Consider the following 23697-nt stretch of genomic DNA (forward strand, 5'->3'; position numbering starts at 1 on the left):
AGATGTACTCTCAATATTGGTCTCATAGGCCATCATGGCCTTTTAGAGACGTTAATATATCATTTCATTTCTCTCTCTCTCTCTCTCTCTCTCTCTCTCTCTCTTGCACATACATACATACATACATACATACATACATACATATATATATATATATATATATATATTACATATACATATATATATAGCTTGGCCACAGTAGATATGGCGGCAGCACAACAAATCAGACAAGGGCGTAACAGATTAGATCCTGTGGGGCGGCACGTGAAGTGGCGATAGGGTGACGTGAGGAGGTGGGGATTGTGTGGCTGCAAGGCGTGGAGGCGGGTGCACGGCGCTACAGGGCAAGGAGGCGGGGGTCGCCCAAGGGGGGGGGCTGTGTGGCTAGAGAGGGCCACACCTAGGGGGAGGAGCTCCCTTGTGGCCGGGGTGAGTCCCAAGCCATGTGGCCACGTGGCCATAGAGAGTTTTTTTTCATAATTTTAAAAAATATATATATAAATAGGGGGGGCTATATGTATATATATGTGTGTGTGTGTACACACACACACACACACACACACACACACACACACACACACATATATATATATAAACCCAAAAGTAAATATAAATAAATCAAAAAGAAAAAAGCAAAAGAAGAAAAAAGAAATAATAAAAAATATAGATAAAATAACTAGAAAAAATAAAATAAAATAAAGTCGTTAAGATGGGGGGGTAACTTTTAAGAAGAAGGCAGTAAACATTAAAAAAGGAGGGGGGATTTTTGGGTTTAAAGAGGGGGAGGGGGGTAATTTTTTTGTGTGCGTGCATGTGCACCAGAGGCGGGGGCTGCGTGTATTTTTGTTTTCTGCGTACGCCAAGGTTTTGACTTTTTAAGGAATGCACGTGTGTAGAGTGTGCACATATGTGGGTTGTGCAATGATTTTGCATGTGCATATATGCATGTGTGAGTGCGTGCCAGGAGGAGGATACAGGTGATTATGGATGCACGCGTGTACATAGTGTGCACGTGAGGGCATGGTTGTGTATGTGGTGATGGATGTATGCGTGTAGAGAGTGTGCAAGTGCGGACGTGGGTGTGTGTGTGGTGATGGGTGCGCGTGCGGCCGTGTATTAGAGTTTGTGCACACGTAAGTGTGGTGTGCACGAGCGTATGTGAAGGGATAGTGTGCAAGAGTGGGTGCAAGTAAGTGTAGGACAGTGTGCATGTGCGTGTTTTTCGTTTGTTGTTGTTTCTAGTTTTGTTTTGGGTTTTTAGGTTTTTAAACATTCCCGGTAAATGTTATTGTACACTTGAGAGTCACGGTTTATGGCTTCCCGTGCGGCCTCAATGAGAGAAGACACAGAACCGCTTGCCACCACAGGCCGGCCTCAAGAACCTTGTGGGCAGTGTGTCCCCGACAAAGTGTCCTCCACCTATGCCAAATTGGGCTTGCTCAAGAACAACGAAAAAGTCATTTTCATGAACGCATTTCCTCATGATGCTGTCTCGAGTCTTCTTCTTTTTTTTTGTGGGAAAAAGATCCTTCTTTAGTTACCAAGAAAAACAACGAAGATGGCTACATACAAACTCGTCCTCAAATGGGAAACGAGACTCAAGATGCTTATAGGGGAGGATGCTCTTCTCCTCCGGCTCGCCGCTCTAGGAGGAGAAGGCTATCTTGTACAATAGGGGGAGGGGGAAACAACTACACAGGTTGTGTATAATGCCAAGTGGGCTCAATCTAGAGCGCGTCTGAAGCAGACCTTCAACTCCTCGCTATGACTGTTGCATCATTAGAGGCCTCCTAAAACCAATCCAGACCTATGATAACATACCCCGGAAAACTCGAGACACCGATAGACAACACAGTACTGAAACAATCCTTAGGACGCAACGGAAGAACCATGAACAACAGTGAAAAGAACACATCGCTGAGCCGGAATGGCCTTCCCCAGCTAGGAATTTTTTTATTCCAATAAATAAACTAATACAAACAGACCAAGATGCGGGTGCAGTCCTGCACCGAATTTTCCACAAAGCTCAGCAAAAACTTGCTCAAAGATCTGGTACTAATCATCACCATAAACCAGTGCAAATCAGCCTCGAACAACAGCCCGGTTCAGTGCCAAATCCAGCCCCGAATTCCGTGCCAAAACAGCTCCCATAACGAAGCCTCAAATCTGCCCCAGAGGAGCTCTCAAAACAGTCCCCAATATCTCTCTTGCCTTGCTATACGGACAGTGCTTGTCCACTGCTACCCGCCACCCCTTGCCACCCCTAAAAGAGTTAACCTCCTCTATATCAAGCATTTGTTTTCCATCGCTAAAAGTGGTGGCCTCCATAAATACCATAAAACTCCTCTTTTTGGGAGTTAAACAGCCTATATACACACACACACACACTTACGGTTTTTTTTTCAAAATTGGTTTAAAAACCCCCTCCTATAAATGTAATTCTGTAACTTTGTTAAATTAATACACCCCTCCTGATGAACTCACGTGCTACACTTACATATTTTTAGGTGAAACCCCCGAGATCTACATCACCTGCTAGAACCTTCTCCCTCACAAAGTGATGATGCATCAATGTGCTTCATTCTAGCATGGTATACTGGGTTATTGGCCAACTATATGCTACTATATATATATATATATATATATATATATATATATATATATATATATATATATATATATATATACACTTACGGTTTTTTTTTAAAAAAATTGGCTTAAAAACCCCCTCCTATAAATGTAATTCCGTAACTTTTTTAAATTAATATACCCCTCCTGATGAACTCATGTGCTGCACTTACATATTTTTAGGTGAAGCTCCCGAGATCTACATCACCTGCTAGAACCTTCTCCCTCACAAAGTGATGATGCACCTCAATGTGCTTCGTTCTAGCATGGTATATTGGGTTACTGGCCAGCTGTATGCTACTACACACACACACACACACACACACACATATATATATATAAAAACTTGCATGATCCATGCAAAGGTGGACGCTTACTTGAAGTGATCACACATGGCTTAAAAATTCAGGTCCACCTCATGTATATGCTCCTTGTCCCAACCCCCTCTCCCCCACCCCCACCCCTCCCATATGTCCACCCACTTATAAATAAGTGTGAACAAGTATCCTTATAAACCATATGAGTGAGTAAAATCCTATAAACTCATGTCCTGGTAGTCGCCTTCAGATAGAGACATGCCAGATAAACCTTCACACAGGTTTTGCAACAAGTCTTGGCTTTACACAAGCGTTTTCCATCTTGTGACTTCCCTGCTTCTGTGGAAAATCCAGGTTCACACCTTGGCTCCAACCAGTGTACAAAACACTGGTCAAGACTGAAAGGGACCAAAGGGTGACATCTGTCACCAATTGGCCGACCATTTGGTCCATCTCCAGTTTTTGCGTCTCGTTCACTTGAGGCCAGGCCGGTGTCTCGTGTGAAGAGGCCAGTATTTTGCTGACATGGACGGGAGCCAGACTGGTGCCACCCGTGTATGACCTGGACTGTGTTCGACCCATGGGATTGTCACGCCATGGAAGAGCCAGTATTCGTGCCGTGTCTTGCCTATGGGACTGTCACACCATAGGGAGGCTCGTGCCTGGAACTGTGTCTTACCTATGGGACTGTCACTCCATAGAAAGACCAGGTTTTTATGTTTTACGTCGTGCCAGTTTTGTGCCAACAGATATTTTGTACTTGTTCCATGAACGGGAGATATGTCCATGTTACTATTTGCACATGCACACATGATTTGCATGTTTGAAACTGTTTTCGCATGACATGTATTTTTGTGTTTGCCTGTTTGACGTGTTACTTAGTGAGCGGGGACGCCTGCCAGTGAGTCGTGAAGTCTGCTCTGTATTCTGACGAGTTTTGGCGCATGTGAACAGGTGGTAAGTATATCGCACATGTTGTTTTTAATACTTTATTTCTAATCTTTTGTTTTATAAGGTTAAGTGTTCACATTCATTTAAAAGTGGGCACCCCCTTTGGGCACCCACTTAGGGGCCAAGGTGGGGAGCCCCACTTAAGTGAGTGTGAGGGGTGGGCATGGTCACCTACCCACACTGATCACCCACATGCAACAAGCGTGGAAATCACTAAGGTTGAACCCCACTTTAATTTTATAAAAGAAAACCTTCTCTTTCAAGCGTGGGCATGAACCGCTTCCAGCTTCTTTCGTAAAAACAAAGACGGCGACCACCTCCTACGTTTGCTTTTCCCAGGCGGCTGGCTGCCCTATCGACTGCATCACCAGGCGGCTGCAGCCAGGCAATTACTGTTCCTCAGGTTGCGCCTCCTCATCCTCCTCTCCTGCAGGCGGCTGCTTCTCCTCCCATACAGGCGACTGCACCTATTCTGCAGGCGGCTGTGCCTCCTCCCCACAGGCGGCTGCAGCCAAGTATCCCTTCTCCATACAAGGTGGCTGCACTTGCTCTCCAGCAGGCTGCCCCTTTTCTCTAGCTGGCAGCTGTGTGTGTCTCCACTCCTTTCATAACAGGCTGCTCCTCCACGCCATCTTCTTCCCACGCTGCAGCCAGGTATCTTCTCCTTGCAAGTGGGTACTCCTCCTTTCACAGCAGGCGGCTGTGGTCTTTTGCGGTGGTACTTGTCTTGATGGTTCACCACGAGGCGACTGCTACTTCAACAAGCTGTTATCTCTCCTAAGGCTACCTCTCTTTTCCCTACTTTGAAAGAGGTTGCACATTTTCTCTACTGGCGACTACAAGAGGATTTCACATCTCCTGGGTGGCTACATCTTCTACACAAATACCATGGGTATTGGTTCTCTATCAGCCATCCACAAGTAAGTGAATTTCAGATTTAAGTAAAGTATTTTATGTTTAAATCTGGTAAGGGATTCCCGACTCCCTATACGGCCAACACCCGTTCGGTGCCGGGTTGTCCAAGCTCTATTGGAGAACCTCGGTCCAAAGGTGCTGAGATCGGGAGAGCCAGGCGTTAGTACGAGAGCGCCTGTTTGTGCGTGGTCTCGGAACACCAGTGAGGCGCTCTCCGCGGAGTCCAGTGAAAGCACAGGACCGTAGAGACTGGACCACGCTAGTGGTCATTCTGCTTCGAGCATCTACTTGGAACGTCGACTTCGAGCATATTTGTTTGGTACTGTTTTCATATGTACATGGACATCATCTGGTTCTTAGAACCCATGGAGCATTGTATTTGTTAAATACTCCCAATAAATATATCATATATTGAGGGGGGGGTGGGCCCGTTCCGGCCCCAGTGCTGGTGTCCATCTTTCCATTTCATTTTCATTTCAATTTCAAGTTGAATTAAGTTGTCCATTTCAAATTGTGGTTTTAAAGTTGTGCTATTAAGCGTGTGGGTGTCCAACGGAGTCTTCCCACTTGACGGGATCGGTTTCATTGGTATCAGAGCACGGTTGTTTCCCTCTGCCTAGTGGGGAAACGACCTGTGTACTGGACATCCCGCTTTTAGCACACTTTAAACACAATGGACAGCCAAGGCAACCCTTTGGAAGTGCCTAATTCGAGGGGTCCATCTAGTGCCTCTCATGGGTCTGATGCCCTGCGAGGAAGACACAAGCCCCTTGAAAGGGTTAATGATAGTGAATCAAAGGGTCAACTGTCTCCAGGAAAGACAGTTATGCTTGAACAAGAGCCTGATGCTATAAGGGCCGAAATGGAACATATGAGAAAACTTTTGCAGGCTCAAGAGCAAGAGTTAAAGTTTCTACATGAAGATCCCCATGTGCAAAGTGCTATTGAAGCCAGGAAGGCTGATGCAATGGTAGATGTAACTTTTGAGTCCGTGGCACGGGAAGTGGGCAAGAAACCAAGGGAGTTGGCACTTGCCTACCTCCTCCGCAAAGGTGATATCAAAGAGGGGGATGACGGAGAGCTGAAATTCAGAAATCCACCTCGTCTAAAGCATGGAGATCCCACATCTCAAAGGCTGAAATCTTTTATGCAAAAGGAAGAGGTGACAGTCGACATGCATCTTCTCCACAAGGCACAAAGCCTGACAGATATATGTATGCCAGTGCTCATGGAGGGCATGAAAGTCACGTGCATGCAAGACATGTATCTCATGGTAAGGGTGACAGGTCTGCTTCCAGAAAAATTTTGCCTTCTGAGTTGTCTCATGGAGAGACACTGCCTTATGCAGGTAAGTCACATGCATCTGAGTATCAAGTTCGTGGAGCACATGCCACCGTGCCTCATGAAACTTCTATGACGGCCCATGGAGCCCATGCAGATAGGGCTGCCCCGTTGGACAAGGGGAAAAGAAAAAGAGCCATGAGCCTCATGCCAGAAAGCTCAAGGAATTCAAAGCAGGTGACAAATCTGTCAAGTTTGATGTCTTTCATGGTGAACATGATGCTTCTAAAGTGTTAGCATTTGTGGCACAGTTCAACATTGCTTTTAGCGATGAGGACTTTACTGAAAAGTCAAAGGTACGCCATGCTAGCATGTTTTTGAAAGGGACTGCTGCTCATTGGTGGATCACTGAAAAGATCACCAAGGATCCCATTTCCACTTGGAAGGAATTTAAAGACAGATTCTATGCTCAGTTTTTGCCACCAAATGCGGAGCAAACTCTCACTCAAAAGTGGGACAGGCTGGAGCAAAGAGATAATGAAAGCGTGCAACAGTATGTTAACAAGTTCTGGAAAGTGTTGCTGGAAGTGACTCCCTTTATGCAAATCATTGAGGATGAAAGAAAAAGAAAGTTTCGCTCTGGACTACAACCAGCATATCGTTCGGGCATTGAATTGCACCGAAACATACTTTGCAACAGCTCACAGCTTCTGCTCTTGCTACGGAGCAATTGGTGCTCAAGATTAAACAGGAACAAGGAGGTTCAAAGGGGAAGGACAAGGCTGTCCCAAATCTGCAAAAGGGTGGACAGCCACCTAAAAAGAACTTCCGGGACACCTACAAGGGTGGTAAAGTTGAAAATAACACATCTAAAGATCAAGGCCCAAGGAAGAACAAATTCGGCTTAACCCCGGAGCAAAGAGAGCAATATGCCAAGGATGGAAAATGCTTTTCTTGTGGTAGCAAAGACCACATGTTTCGACAATGCCCAGATCGCAAACCAAAGCACGAGGACAAGCAGACCAAGGCTAATGTACATGCAGTTCCTGATGTGCAAGGAAATACAGGTCATGATGCAAAAGAGCGAATGGTTTGCAAGGCTTGGGGACAAATCAAGGATCAGCCCGCCTTATTCATGTTTGATGACTATGCCACTGATAACTTCATCTCTATGCAAATGGCAGCTGCATTGGGTATTGAGGTTGAGAACATGGGACCTCAGATTGAAGCCGAAGCTGCATTTATTGGTAAAGAGGTGCAGGTTATCCCATTGATAGGGAAGTTGCGCATCCATATCCAGGGCTACCTTGATAATGAGCATTTTCTAGTTGCTCCACTCAATGGATGTGATGTATTGTTGGGCAAGCCATGGCACCATAGGCTTGAGCCCCGCAAAGACTACAAGTCCAATATGATTTCTTTTATGCATAAAGGCCGCATGCATTTTATTGATGCTGGCAAAGAAGGGGATTCCATCCCACTTGTATCACACATCCAAATTAATAAAGCAATGAAAAAGAGTCTTTCTGCGTACTTGGTTTTTGTTCGTGATAGCCTTGTACCAAATCATCAAAATGTGGATGCTATGTCTAATGATAGGCTGAATTTTCTTCATGCATTCAACGACTGTTTTGCTGATTCATTGCCAGGTGAATTACCTCCCCAAAGGCCCGAAGATCACCGCATAGATCTTGTGCCAGGTAGTTCTCCACCTAACAAACCCGCATACCGAGTGAGTGCTGCACAACAAGAAGAAATCATGAAGCAGGTAAACGAGCTTTTAGAGAAAGGTTTGGTTCAGCCCAGTTCCTCACCTTACTGCTCTCCTGTGCTTCTTGTTCAAAAGAAGGACGGATCATTCCGCATGTGTGTGGACTATAGAGCTTTAAACAAGCTTACCATCAAGAACAGATTCCCAATTCCACGTATTGATGATATTTTGGATAAGCTTGATGGTTCGGCTTGCTTTAGCAGACTTGATTTGAAGAGTGGTTATCACCAGATACGCGTGGTGTCACAAGATGTCCATAAGACTGCATTCAGGACAGCCTTCGGATTATATGAATTTTTGGTAATGCCTTTTGGTCTCACCAATGCTCCTGCTACTTTTAATCGTATGATGGATAGGATATTCCGACCCCATCGCAAGTTCACAGGAGTCTTCTTTGATGATATCTTGGTTTTCTCCAAGAATGAGCAGGAACACAGAACTCATTTGGTCACAGTGTTCGAAGAGTTGCGCAAGCATAAACTTTTCATCAATGCCAAGAAAAGTGAGTTTTTCCTTTCAGAGATTCATTATCTGGGACACATTGTATCTAAGAATGGAGTTACAATGGATCCTACAAAGATAGAGACCATTCGTAATTGGAAAACGTACATCAAGTACGTAGTTTTCTGGGATTATGTTCGTACTATAGGCGTTTCATAAGGCATTTTGCTATGATTGCCACTCCTCTACATGATCTCACGAAGAAGAAAACTGCTTTCAAATGGACTTCAAAGAAACAGGATGCTTTCTTGCAGCTCAAGCATGCTATCATATGTGGACCCGTTTTGATTGTCCCTGACTTGCACAAGTCATTCGTGGTTGAATGTGATGCTTGTGGTGATTGCATAGGAGCTGTCCTAAATCAAGAAGGGCATTCAGTTGCATACGAGAGCCGTCGTTTGCATGATGCTGAGCTTCATATGGATATCTATGAGAAAGAGCTTTTGGCTGTAATTCACGCCTTAAAGATATGGAAACATTATCTTCTTGGGGCTGAATTTGTACTCAAGAGAGATCATCAAAGCTTGAGATACTTTCTATCTCAAACAAAGCTTTCAGAGAAGCAGATGAGAATGGCAAACTTTCTTTCCATGTTTCATTTTCAGATTGTGCATACTCCAGGAAAGAAAAATGTAGTGGCCGATGCACTATCCAGGAGGCCTGATGTTGCTGCAGTCTCAGTGGCCTCTCATGGAGACTTATTTGCTATGCGTGATTTGTATCATTTGGATGCTGATTTTTGCCATATATGGACTGATTTGATGGCTGGTCATTCACATGCCTCTTATGTTATCAACGAGGGTTATCTTATGAAGGATAATTGCCTATGTGTGGTGAAGGATTTGCGTCCAAAGGTTATGGACGAATGTCACGCTCCACCATATGCTGCTCATAGAGGTATTATGCCCACTACTCGCATGATTCAGAGATATTTCTTTTGGCCGAGCATGCGTAAAGACATTGAGGCTTATGTGCATGCATGTATTACTTGCCAAAAGGTGAAATTTGATAGGCAAAAACCTCCAGGTTTGTTTCAGCCATTGCGTATTCCCTCGCAACCTTGGGAAAGCATTACTATGGATTTTATTATGGATTTGCCTAGATCCCAGCATGGGAATGATGCTATTCGGACCATTGTGGACAGGTTTAGCAAGCAAGCTCATTTCTTGCCCGTCAAGAAAACCATTAAAGCTGATCATATGGTAAAGCTTTTTCTTGCTAATATTTTCAAGCATCATGGTATGCCTAAATCCATTGTTGGGGATAGAGATCCCAGGATTACAAGCCTCTTTTGGAGGGCTTTATTTGATAATATGGGTACTAAGCTTGAGTTTTCATCAGCTTATCATCCCCAAACGGATGGCCAAAGTGAAGCTGCAAATTCAGCCGTGTTGGATTTGTTGAAATGTTATGTGGCAAATCAAAAGATTGCATGGGAGAAGTATCTTCCACTTGTTGAGTTTGCCTACAACAATACGATCCATGCTTCCACGGGCAAGGCTCCGTTTGAGATTATCTATGGCAGAGTGGTATTGCCACCCATCCTTCGAACAAAGGATGAGATTTTTGCAGCTGATGAATATGTTCGTGACTTAGATGTTGCCTTTGGTCAGGTGCGGACAGCCATAGCAAGATCTCAGGATAAGCATAAAATGGCTGCTGACAAGCATAGAAGGGACATGGAAGTCAAAGAAGGTGATTGGGTATTGCTGAAATTTGAGAAGGCTCGGCTTCGGAAGCGGCCAGGACGAGAAGGATCATATCCTAAGCTTTCTCCTCGCTATTATGGACCCTTCAAGGTGATTCACAAGATCAATGAAGTGTCCTACAGGCTTGCTTTACCTAGTCATGGAAGATTCACAATGCTTTTCATGTGAGTCTATTTCGGAAATATGTGGGGCCAGATCCTGATGAGCCTGTCATAGAAGATCCGCCAGAGATTGAAGAGCTTGACGAGATCCTCCAGCCAGAACAGATTGTTTTTCACAAGGAGCGAAAGCTACCTGCAGGAAAGCTTTCCCGGAGATACCTTGTGAAGTTTAAGAATTATCTGCCTATTGATGCCAAGTGGGTAAATGAGGATTATTTTGTTGATTACCCGCAGTTGTTGCAGGCATATCTTGAGGCTTTTCAGTTGAGGTCAACTCTTTAGAAGCCCGGGGGGATGTCACCAATTGAAGACCATTTGGTCCATCTCCAGTTTTTGTGTCTCGTTCACTTGAGGCCAGGCCGGTGTCTCGTGTGAAGAGGCCAGTATTTTGCTGACATGGACGGGAGCCAGACTGGTGCCACCCGTGTGTTAGCAGGATGGTGTCGTATGGACGGGAGCCAGACTAGTGCCACCCGTGTATGACCTGGACTGTGTTCGACCCATGGGATTGTCACGCCATGGAAGAGCCAGTATTCGTGCCGTGTCTTGCCTATGGGACTGTCACACCATAGGGAGGCTCGTGCCTGGAAAACTGTCTTACCTATGGGACTGTCACTCCATAGAAAGACCAGGTTTTTATGTTTTACGTCGTGCCAGTTTTGTGCCGACAGATATTTTGTACTTGTTCCATGAACGGGAGATATGTCCATGTTACTATTTGCACATGCACACATGATTTGCATGTTTGAAACTGTTTTCGCATGACATGTATTTTTGTGTGAACGGGAGATATGTCCATGTTACTATTTGCACATGCACACATGATTTGCATGTTTGAAACTGTTTTCGCATGACATGTATTTTTGTGTTTGCCTGTTTGACGTGTTACTTAGTGAGCGGGGACGCCTGCCAGTGAGTCGTGAAGTCTGCTCTGTATTCTGACGAGTTTTGGCGCATGTGAACAGGTGGTAAGTATATCGCACATGTTGTTTTTAATACTTTATTTCTAACCTTTTGTTTTATAAGGTTAAGTGTTCACATTCATTTAAAAGTGGGCACCCCCTTTGGGCACCCACTTAGGGGCCAAGGTGGGGAGCCCCACTTAAGTGAGTGTGAGGGGTGGGCATGGTCACCTACCCACACTGATCACCCACATGCAACAAGCGTGGAAATCACTAAGGTTGAACCCCACTTTAATTTTATAAAAGAAAACCTTCTCTTTCAAGCGTGGGCATGAACCGCTTCCAGCTTCTTTCGTAAAAACAAAGACGGCGACCACCTCCTACGTTTGCTTTTCCCAGGCGGCTGGCTGCCCTATCGACTGCATCACCAGGCGGCTGCAGCCAGGCAATTACTGTTCCTCAGGTTGCGCCTCCTCATCCTCCTCTCCTGCAGGCGGCTGCTTCTCCTCCCATACAGGCGACTGCACCTATTCTGCAGGCGGCTGTGCCTCCTCCCCACAGGCGGCTGCAGCCAAGTATCCCTTCTCCATACAAGGTGGCTGCACTTGCTCTCCAGCAGGCTGCCCCTTTTCTCTAGCTGGCAGCTGTGTGTGTGTCCACTCCTTTCATAATAGGCTGCTCCTCCACGCCATCTTCTTCCCACGCTGCAGCCAGGTATCTTCTCCTTGCAAGTGGGTACTCCTCCTTTCACAGCAGGCGGCTGTGGTCTTTTGCGGTGGTACTTGTCTTGATGGTTCACCACACGAGGCGACTGCTACTTCAACAAGCTGTTATCTCTCCTAAGGCTATCTCTCTTTTCCCTACTTTGAAAGAGGTTGCACATTTTCTCTACTGGCGACTACAAGAGGATTTCACATCTCCTGGGTGGCTACATCTTCTACACAAATACCATGGGTATTGGTTCTCTATCAGCCATCCACAAGTAAGTGAATTTCAGATTTAAGTAAAGTATTTTGTGTTTAAATCTGGTAAGGGATTCCCGACTCCCTATACGGCCAACACCCGTTCAGTGCCGGGTTGTCCAAGCTCTATTGGAGAACCTCGGTCCAAAGGTGCTGAGATCGGGAGAGCCAGGCGTTAGTACGAGAGCGCCTGTTTGTGCGTGGTCTCGGAACACCAGTGAGGCGCTCTCCGCGGAGTCGAGTGAAAGCACAGGACCGTAGAGACTGGACCACGCTAGTGGTCATTCTGCTTGGAGTATCTACTTGGAACGTCGACTTCGAGCATATTTGTTTGGTACTGTTTTCATATGTACATGGACATCATCTGGTTCTTAGAACCCATGGAGCATTGTATTTGTTAAATACTCCCAATAAATATATCATATATTGAGGGGGGGGTGGGCCCGTTCCGGCCCCAGTGCTGGTGTCCATCTTTCCATTTCATTTTCATTTCAATTTCAAGTTGAATTAAGTTGTCCATTTCAAATTGTGGTTTTAAAGTTGTGCTATTAAGCGTGTGGGTGTCCAACGGAGTCTTCCCACTTGACGGGATCGGTTCCATCCCCGCCGTCTTATAAGACAGTTGTCCGCAACTGTATAAACTTGGTACGAGTGGAAAAATACCCTTCAAGTATTGCAAATGGACTGCCATAATCTGATTATTAAAACCATAATTCCAAATCCACTGTAACCATAGAATACTCGACAGAGTTGCCGCTTTTCTAGATGTTCAAGGATCCTCAATCCTTCCGAAAACTTACATGAGTACAAAGTGAGCACCAGGGTCTTTCCTGGGGATTCATCCACATACATGCAATAGGAATGTGCCATGGCCTGCTCGATGTGAGAAGTCCTACTCCGAAAAATTGCCAAAAGAAGCACATGTTCACATAAAAAGCTAGGGAAGCTCAACCGACACACTATTGTCCAAGAGAGCCCTGCATATCTTCGACCAACCATACAAGCGCAGAATACCTGCCATGTTGGCTTCAAAACAGCTCATAGACTAGAATCAGCCAATCCATGATACTAATAAATAATTCATAGTTTTGTAACCGCATATGCAACATATTCTAGTGTCCCATACCAGTAGAATACTACCCATATGAGATCCTTGTGTAGGCGACAATTGTAGCATCCCATATTGCTAGGAGCCTCCAATACACAAGACCAAAACCATAAACTATTCATCAAAACCATAGAGAAGCCTTTTCCAGAATCAGAATGTTTTCCAACGAAAACTCCTTTCAAAAAAGAACTTTCTTGAAACACATCTCAAGATAGACATGAGAAACACTCTCTACTTGCGTCAGCAAGGGAGTTCAACATGTACAAAATTTCAAATATTGGCAAAAGAAAAGCATTAAACATAAATACTTATCTCGATAAAAAGCCTGTCGCCAATATATTTATATACAATCAAAATTTGTGGGACAAAATCCCATAAATATCTAGGAGAAAAACCCAAAATTCACGACACTCAAAATAGTGTCTAAATTTCCTCCAAAAGTTCGTTCTTTTAGTGGCAGGAACATTGTCTCCCAAAACAATCGGGCTTGGAACAACCCGTAGGTCCATCTTCCATCAGCGGATCTTGCATCTTCCGTTCATTGTGCTCCTTCCAAGACAGCCTCTGAGCCATCGCCTCCCTAAAAGAATGCATGTCTCTACCTCGAACAATAGGCAGTTCCGGAACAGGGGCCTGGAGCCATCTTTCTCTTTCGGGAAGAATATATGGAAGCTTCCTTAGCAACCAATGACTGATGAGGTTCGGCCAACCCCAGATCCGGCTTTACTTGATACTTGCCCTGTGCATCAAAGGGCAATATCCCCTTCCTGAAGAAGATAGTGAAAAGCCAATTTCCTAGGATTCATTTCCAACATTGATGCCAAGTCTAGGAAAACATCTGTAGCACAGGACTCCATAATCCTTTTGCTTTCCATAACTGTCCTCACATGAGGATCTTTGCAATCTACCTTCTGATTGTACTCCTATCAAATGTAAGTGGGTTTACAAGACTAAAACAAAGGCAGATGGAACCTTTGATAAATTCAAAGCTCGTTTAGTTGCAAAGGGATACTCACAAATTGCAGGGATTGACTATCATGACATTCTTTCACCCGTAGTTCGTAGTACAAGCATTCGAGTACTACTAGCTTTTGCAACTCAGTTTGATTTGGAAATACATCAAATGGATGTTAAGACGGCTTTTCTTAATGGAGACTCAACGCCCCAAGTCTCCCTCCATGAGGTAAGACGATGAGTGGGCATTCTAACTGCCTTTATCAATGTGTGTGTCAAATAAGGGTTCTCTGCCCTGGGTAGTCCCCCTAAACTCTGATTGTATCTATGTGTGTTTGCTTCTTTTTCTTTCTCTATCCCAGTTAGGGGCCAGGGGGTGACTAAGTGTGAGCCTTGCTACCTCGGTCTTACCTTTACTACCATGGCATGGGAGGTGCAGATGGTGAGGTAGGGTGGATGGGGTAGGTGGTAGCAACTTCTTTTGCTTTCGGGTCTCACCACATTCTCTCCGAAGGGGGATTGTTGGGATATATCGGAGCCTGTATGTGTGTGAGCAACCCCTTTAATGGCTGTAAGTATGCTTTAGAGTATTCACGTGTGAACCATCTCTTATAGGTGGATGAGCTTGCATTTAATAAGGGTCAAAGGGTTTGGCATATTGGAAGGGCTATATATGGGGAAAGGCCTTGTACTTCATTTGGATATATCAATTAATCAAATCATCTCGAGTCTTGGTCGTCTTTAGCGTTTCAAGTACTCTCTCTTTCTCTCTCTATAATTTACATTTCTCTCTCTTCATCACCATCACCATGGTTGTGATCCAGAAGCCCCCGTAGCTCTCCTTCAGCAGTGATATCAGCACATGTGCCATGTGTGGCTGTTACAGTGTGTGAGATTGAATCATAACATAAGGCTGTAAGCCTATAAAAGCATTGTACTTGGTGAAGGATTCACAACATCATTATTAATCTAATCATCATTGAGTTGTGCAACACTCTGAGCTTCGTCATCTCTCTCTCATTGCCTTTGCACACACTTGCACCATGGTTGTCTTTCATTCACCTTAGCCTGTGTAAACCCTAACTCTAAACGCAGCATTTGGTATCAAAGCTACCACCACGCTGCCATCTCTGATCGTCTGCCAGACGCGTACAACTGTGCCCTACTTGCCGACCATCATCTTCTCCAGCTCTCAATTTGGCCTCCTTTCTTGAGCCTCGGCTGCAGTTGCTAGCTTTGGCTTTTTTTCGATCTAATTGTGCAGCGTTGCTCTCAGCTTGAAGTGGGGCTTTCTCTTCTTTCCCTCCTGGTCACATCGGCCAGCCACCTACACCTTCCTGACATGGCAGACAAAGATGCAACTCATGCTTATGAAGGCATGCTTATGAAGGATGGGCTGTGGAACATTGTCAGGAAGCCTGAAACTGAGGGTCTAGAAAAATTTTGTCTCTGTGACTGCTAAAAATGGAAAATCTAGATTGTCAACTTAAAGTACTTTTAAAGCAAGAATTCTTTTATCTAAAGATGCATGAGAGTGATGAGGGAAATATTGGATCAGTCACACAACTCCTCTCCAGCTTAGGAGTTGTTGATGACAATGACAAGATAGATGTGCTTCTTAAGACATACACAAGGTATCACATTTTTCTCAGATTTATATGTTCTTCGACTAGCCCATAATACATCTTATGAAGATATAGTGGCTGTTCTTATCAAAGAAAAGATAGAAGATTGAAGGAAGAAGATAACAACAGTGATATCGTTCCTGACCTTGACAAAGCTCTAAGCAAGATACGGTGTCACTACTGCAAGAGACTTGAGCATTAAGAAGCTCAATGCTTCTAGAAAATGGAACAGGAACAAGAAAAGCATCATGCGCATCTTGTGGCAGAAGATAACCCAGCATAAGAATTAGAAGAGATTGAACAAGAAATGGTAGTCACCGTAGCAGTACATGGTCTTTCTATTGATCAGAAAGACTATGATTGTGCTTCTAATCAGTTTGTGTGGGTCAAGGGTTCTCTACGTGGGTTGTCCCACAAAATGAGATGTAATAATCCAGTCTGTGTCGGATTTTTGTGTGTGTTTGCTGTGTGTGTAAAAGGGCCTTGATCATATAAAAAGTTTCATTTCCATATCATACTCTCACCTCTTGCATGAGTGCAAGCTATTGCACCTAGCAAGTTACGAGGATGGGGGGGATTATTTCCACGTAGAGGTCTTGGTTTTACAGTTGTGGTGGAGCTCCTTCATCATGCCTTGTTGACCTAAGGTTGGGGTGTTGGCACTAGTAGTGTGCAGTCTGGAGGCCATCATTACTGTTGTTACTAAAGGCTTTCTCAAGCAGTTCTCCACATTTTCTCCGACAGGGGGTTTTGTTGGGATTTGGAGCTTTGTGTGTGTGAACCACCCTGTAGCATGTGTAAGTGTGCCTATGTTTGTGAACAGTCTCTAAAGGCTATAGATATTATGCATTTGTATGTAGGAAGCAGTGGTATCAGCACATGTGCCATGTTTCGTTACGGTGTGTGATTGAGTCGTAAGATTAGGCTATATATAAGCCTATAAAAGCATTTTACTTGGTGAAGGATTCACAACAACATTATTAATCTAATCATCATTGAGTCATGCAACACTCTGAGCTTCATCATCTCTCTCTCTCACTGCCTTTGCACACCCTCGCACCATGGTAAACCGCCATCGGCAAGAAACCGGAAACAAGAGGAGAAGCAACTGGGAAGCACTAGCATTCCGCCAAGCGCCGCTTGCGGCAATGCAGATGTCCTATTCTCTTCCTGACAACTGGTAAGTAAGGTAGAAAGTTTCTCAACCCTCCTTTTTCCCACTAAGTGGGTACAGTGCTCCCCACAAAGGCTAGAGATGGTATAGTTGGATTTGCTTGCAGGTACCTACTCCAATAGCACACCTGGAAAGTCCAAGAGCTTCCACCTGACGAGTCCAAATCCCATCCCGAACCTAACTAACCCACAAAAGCCATTTCACCACCGACCCGGCTAACCTGGCACTTCCCACAGAATGATTGTGCACTTACTCACTAAGGATTTAATCCCTTGCACAAGGAACATTCATGCAAAAACTGTGGCTGCCAGAGCCACAGCCGCATCATCACCACTGCATAGGTAGCCTAGAAAGCGACCTCTGGATCTCCCTGATCCAGTCACTGAAATGACACTCACCATTAGGGATGATCCATGCTCCGTGGATCCTGACATGCTTCGCAAAGTGCAAGGAATCCTCATTCATGCCCGAGTTAAACCTCCCCTTGAAAACCTCTTTAGGGTCGCTTATCCGTCAGTAGAGTGTAATGCTGTTTTCTACCTACCCGATGTAACCCCTTACCTTGACAAGGTTGGCCTCACGGCCTTGTGCAACCAGTCACCATGGAGCCGGGATCTCCCCCTCACCCTGCACTACATTGAGTCCTACCACAATATGGACAATTTGGAGGTCGAGATGTGGGATGGGACGCATTGCTAGATCCCTCTCACCAAGCCCTACATCTCCCAGCCCACCGCATCGAAATTCCACAGCGAGAAGGGATCCATGGCCGAGGCTCGGCACTTGATCACCAAAGACAGTCTCAATCCTAATGGGGCTAAATTTGACGGCATCATAGTCCCCGAATGGGTGTCCCGGGCCCATGTGCTCACTTTCCTCACTCACCAGAAGGTTAGGGGCTGACACAACAGGGTTTTCCTCACTATCTTAGTCAAGTTGCTTTCTGTCTAATCGGCAAATTGGGCCGAAGTCTTTACCAATGAACTCCAAAGCTCAAGCAAGAACCCGGCGGTCAAGGTACACTGCATCCACATGCTCACAAAGATCCTTTGTCATGCCATTGGCATAGAGCTTCCACCCCTTGTGCCTCGCCCAGCTCGTTGCCAACTTATGCACAATGTCTCTTCGACAACCCCAAGCCCCAACCTCCCCCGAAGAGGCAAAAGCGGGAGACATCCCACAACCCTTCCATTCCTCCCTAAGGCCAACTATGGAGAAACCTTCAACCACCCATATGCCTTTGGCAACAGCCTAAGGAGTGTGCCTTGCTGCAACCGAAGAGGCAATGAAATCCCTCAGCAAATTCCTTGAGTACTAGTAAGCCATGACCAAAGGAGCCACTTGAGAAGTAGCCTATCAAGATCTCCTCCACCACTGAGAAGTCCTCATCACCCAAGCTCACACTGAAATCCATAAGTTGGAAACCCTTGCCTCAGCTGATACCCCATTGGAAGGGCGTGACCAAAAGAAGCTAGGCATTCCTTACTCATGGGACCATCGAGGTAGAGGGTGAGGCCCACTATATGTTCAGATGCCTAGTGTATTATGAGATACGGGGGAGATTTCATTGCCTCGTTCGGGAGGGGTTCGGGCCACTAGCACGAGTGTTGCAATATGAGGACCAGAGATGTCTCTGGGATGTATCTGATAAAGCTTAGATGACATAGGAACGGAGTATTAAGAGGACATGCAGAGACTGATTTCTTCGTGGCATGAGCATCCACATCAGCCACCCATGCTGACACCGCTGCATCGACATCAGCTCATACCAGCTGCACACAGGGGCCATATTCGCGTCCTAGAGGAGCCCTAAGTGGGCAGGCCTACTCCATCCTACGTGCCAGGCATCCCTGACCTAGAGCAACGAGGATCTCCACCACACAGAGACAGATCCATGAGATTTTCAGATGACATGACATGCCCTCACCATACCCACATCTACCATCAGGAGGCTTGTAGAGTGACGAGTCATGTTTCAGTTTTCAGTTTTTACGTCCTTTTTTAAGGTTTTCCATGGCATTGTATACCCATGGTACTATTGTACTATTCATGGTCTCATAGGTCCTTCGGGTCTTTTGTAGACGTTAATGTCTCCTGCCCCACCCCCCAACACAAAAAAGAAAACAAAGGCAGGCCCTTCTAGAGAATATATCCTCTTGTTTAGTCATATAATGAAAATCACAGTCATATAATGAATATCACAATTCTTTGCAGGTGGACAGGTCACAATTGAGGGCTGTAGATCAGGTGGGCTCTATTTCCATGAGAATGCATGACAGTGGTTGGATCGGCAACAGGTTACCTCGATTCCAGGCTGAGAGAAAATGGGCCTTGGGCCTTCAGGTAAAAGCTATAAGCATAATGCACCACTTTTTGCTGATGGCTCCGAAATGTGCTTCTACTAGAGTCTTTATTAGTAAGAAATAAGCAGCTTTATTGTGACTATCTACACCAATTATAAAGAGGAGACTCCAACATTAGGATCCATTCAATGGTTAAATGACAATTTGATCACATCTATGCAGAATGTTGGAAGGATGCCCATTATGTGTGGGTGGATCATTATCAACAGTTCTTTGAACCCTGGTATTGACTTTTTTTTTCTCTCACCAGTCACATGCACATCCAAGGGAGATCATGGCAGAGGTTTTGAAGGCCTTGCAAGAGCTGACTGTCTGCTGGAAAAAGATTGGACATTACAATATGAAATGCCGTTGGCTCCCCCCTCCTCCCAAGGACAAGCGAGACCAGTTTGCTCTTCAAGGTGCTACAGACACTCAAATGGGCCCAAGAGCATTGCAGGGAAACCACTTTGTGGGTGCAGGAATGGATCATGGCAAAAGGAGAGATGATGGTGAGGTGGTCAAGTTTGAGGTTCAGGTATATATGAGAAATCCCGACAAAGCCTCATTTTTTAGCTTTGAAAACATCTTATTGAAAGGCTTTACATGCTGTGTAAAATTTGTGGTTCTGCAGCTGTACAAAACCAAGGAGGACAAGTACTTGCTTGACTTGCAAAGGATTGAAGGATCACACTTCCTCTTTCTGGACCTTTGTGCATCTTTTCTTGCTGAGCTTCGTGTACTCTAACAACCATGGCTTGTTGAAAGATTATTCCTTAATAGCTAATCGTCTTGTCCCAATGATATCACTAGGCAGCCGTGTTGGTTGCTTTTTGAATGTTTATATGCGCAGTAAATCTGTTGCCCTTATTTGGCCTTGTGTGCCCCTTAATTGCCCTTATTTGAAAGAGAACCACAAAGTGTACTATCGGAAGTGCTCTGTGTGGCATATAGGCAATTTATATGCTCTGACCATGCATACATAATATGGAGATGTCTTTACATATCATTTTGTTCTACCAGTATTGCCCAATAGAGTATGTACACAGGTTAGTTGAAACAACACGACTCATGCAGTCGGATTTTGCTCCTTGGTCTTTAAAAAAACATTTAACGTATGTGCTTTTTTTTGGGTGTGGTATTCGTATTCCTATCTTATGATGCTAGGGAACATGGGACTTGCCTTGCAACTACCCGGGTTAGAGCTCATTGAAGGTGTTTTTTTTAAGAGTAATATATAATTGTATTAGATATCAAGGTTCAAACTCTTGGCCTCGATAAGGATTGTTGGGGTGCCTGGTGAAGCCCAGCGCTAAGGCGGTAGGTAGTATCTCAAGTTATCTTGGATGGAGGATTTGGAGTGAACATTCTACCAAAAAGCTCGGCAAGAAAACTCCCCCTTAGGTCGAAGAAGTAAACGTCCTTGGCTCTAGTGAAGAACCTAAGTTAGTATTCATTGCCAAAGACCTCACCCCTGAGCAACAAGGAGAATTGATAGCCTTTCTCCGAGAAATTTAGGATGTTTTTGCTTGGGAGTACACTGACATGAAAGGAATTCCTCCGAAAGTGGTGGGGCACACCATCCCTCTAACTTTAGATGCAAAACCATGAAAATAGAGAGCGTACCGCATGAGTTCCAGGTACGGAAAAATGTTCAAAGAATAGCTAGATGAGATCATCGATGCGGGAGTTTGTGTATGAGATTGAGAACATCGAGTGGTTGTCACTAATAGTGATCGTTTCCAAGAAGAATAGCAAGCTTAGAGATTGAATTAACCTAAAAAAAGTTAATGTCACTACAGTTTGCAATCACTATCCTTTGCCTTACACTGGCAGCATGTTAGAGAGCCTCCGAAGAAAAAGCTTCATTCATGGGACACGTAGGGTATTACATAAGATCTATGTTCTTGTATACCTTGTATAAGCTCCTTATTGTCTTTGAATAGACAGATGAATGTCAACGGGTGTACGAAAAGCCAAAGAAGGCTAGTAAGCGTACCCATCTTGAGATCCCCAATCAGGATTTGATTTTTTGTGTGCATATCCATGCTTTAGCATTTGTTCATGTTAGCACAACCATGGAGCATAACATGGGTTTCACTATGACTTTGCTAGCTGTCAATTGGGATTTGATTTTTCATGTGTATATATTGATACTTTAGCATTTGTTATTGGATGTGTGTTACCACAACCATGGGAGCATAACATGGGTTTCCTTGTGAACTTTGCTAGCTGTCAACTCAATGATGTTGAATGTAATTACACCACCACTAAGAGGGAGGGTTTAGCCACGGTGTACGCTGTAAAGAAATATAAATGCTATCTCTTGGCTACAAAATTTGTTTTCTCTGTTGCCATCAAGCCTTGCTTTATTTAGTGAAGAAGCCTTGCACCATGGGATGCATCACCACTCGGCAATTCTTTTGGAGTTCGACTTCACCATCGGTCGTGAGAAAGGGGTCCATGCATGTTCATGTTGATCACCTTTTCATATAGGAATTGAGATGATTTTCTCGATGCTCCATTGTTCCACATTGACCATGTACTAGAATGAAGTGAAGACATCGTCCATTTCTTGGCTAATGGATTTCCAATAAATTGTCCCATCAAGAAGGGAAGAACCAAATATCTCATTAAGAAGGTGGCCCTATCAAGCGATAGTAGCGGGAATGATTTACAAGAAGAGTCAAGAAGGCACCATGAGAAGCGCCATCCATGAAGATGGCTTTGTTGCTATTCTTGAGCAAAAGCCCACTCTGGCATCGGTAGAGGACACTTTGTCGGGAACATGACAACTTGTAAGGTTTTCTTGGTCGGACTATGGTGGCCTACACTCTTTGAAGATGCAACATAATTTGGTAGGCACTGCAATGAATGTCATGGTTTAAGAAAAGGATCGTATATTCTTAACTCCCATAATTTTAGAACAACGATTTTAAAAATGGGCTTAGACTTTGTGGGGCCCATTAGCCTAGGTGTGAAGGGAATCCACATGCACTTTATCATAGTTGCCACCAACTACTTCGCCAAATAGACTGAGACCAAAGTTACACAAAGCTGATGCGAGCCAAGTTCCTTTATGAGAATGTGACTACTCTCTTTGGGTATTCATCGCTAGATATAGTGACACATTTTTTTTTATGAAGTGGAGTTTTTGCTCAGAATTCATTGTGGTGCATACTACCCTCAAGTGAATGGCTAAGCCAAGAGTACAAACAAGACATTGTCAAGCGTTCTCACAAAGGTAGTAGAGACATCTAGAAGCGATGGGAGCATAAGTTGCACTTTGGCATCGCCTCGATGTCTTTTTTAAATTGAATTTCGGCTTGATGCGGTCATGGCAATGGAACACTTGGTTTCAAGCCTTGGAATTGCAGTGAGAGAATCTTAAAATCTCTCACAAAGAGGCTAGTTGCCTTAGAGAAACTAAGTGAAATAAAACTATGGATTTATCGATGTTTGAAAAACTACGGTGCACCACAGTGGTTTGACGACCAACTTATTGGAAGAAATAGTACTCGTGTACAATGCCAAGAACACTAAACAGAAACTCCAAGTACACAGGCCAAGGTCCCTACCGAGCCACATAAATTTCTCCTTAGATAGAGACCTTAGATAGGGTTGAGATGCAGGGTTATTTCAATGGTAGAAAGTTGAAATACTACTATGAACCTCTTACATCCACAATATGCTCTATCAAATCCACAAGAAAAAGGAGGAGAAAAGAGAGGTAGACAATGCAAAATAGAGGGCATGCCTCAAGGCATTTGTCCACTAACAAAAAGGGATTCGAAGAGGTCGTAGAACCCCAAGCGTACAAATCCTTGTACACAAAGTTGACCTTCACAGTGCAGCTGAAATAGGGGAAAAAAATAGTGGAATCTCCTTGTCTTGAGCTAAAGTTCCCCCAGAAAGACAACCTAGCTACGTTGCTTGCATTGTATTGACATCGAGGCTAGTCACAACAACGTATTGTTTTGGGAGACGTGGATCTCATTAGGCCGCCCACCCTCATACGATCTACAACTACCCTCGTTGGAATAAACAACTTGTAATCTATAACCCATTACTTGTTTTGAAGTAGAATTTTACATTGGAACTAATTATGTGTCTTACAAGTTTTTATGTTACCCTTGTAGATACAATGAAAGAAAGCATCATCCTTAGGTGGGAATGGATGTGATTATTACTATACCTTTGGTGGGTGAGCACACCTATTAGCACCTTTCAACAGCCCAAGACTTGTCTTATAGGCCATCACCTTTGGTATCACCTAACACTCAACACTCCTCTTGCTAAGACACATGGGTCACCCCCAAAACCTTGATGACAGAGACGGAGAACCACACCCCTTTAAGGAGGTCACCATGTAGAACTGGATACCCAAGAGTACCTT

General features: G+C 44.5%; 1 protein-coding gene across 1 annotated transcript in view; it reads left to right on the forward strand.

Moving 5' to 3' along the window:
* The window catches only part of LOC147637229 (SNF1-related protein kinase catalytic subunit alpha KIN10-like), an 85275-nt gene extending 64966 nt beyond the window's left edge, over positions 1-20309 (forward strand). Inside the window, exons 9-11 of the mRNA XM_086800845.1 lie at positions 19174-19302; positions 19573-19839; positions 19936-20309. Coding sequence (XP_086656971.1) covers positions 19174-19302; positions 19573-19839; positions 19936-20049 — 510 coding nt within the window. The 3' untranslated portion in view covers positions 20050-20309. The remainder of the gene's footprint in view (positions 1-19173; positions 19303-19572; positions 19840-19935) is intronic.
* The last annotated feature ends 3388 nt before the right edge of the window (positions 20310-23697 follow it).

This window comes from Cibotium barometz, chromosome 7 (genome assembly GCF_041138505.1).
Source record: "Cibotium barometz isolate CiBa-2024 chromosome 7, ASM4113850v1, whole genome shotgun sequence".
Classification (NCBI taxonomy): Eukaryota; Viridiplantae; Streptophyta; class Polypodiopsida; order Cyatheales; family Cibotiaceae; genus Cibotium; species Cibotium barometz.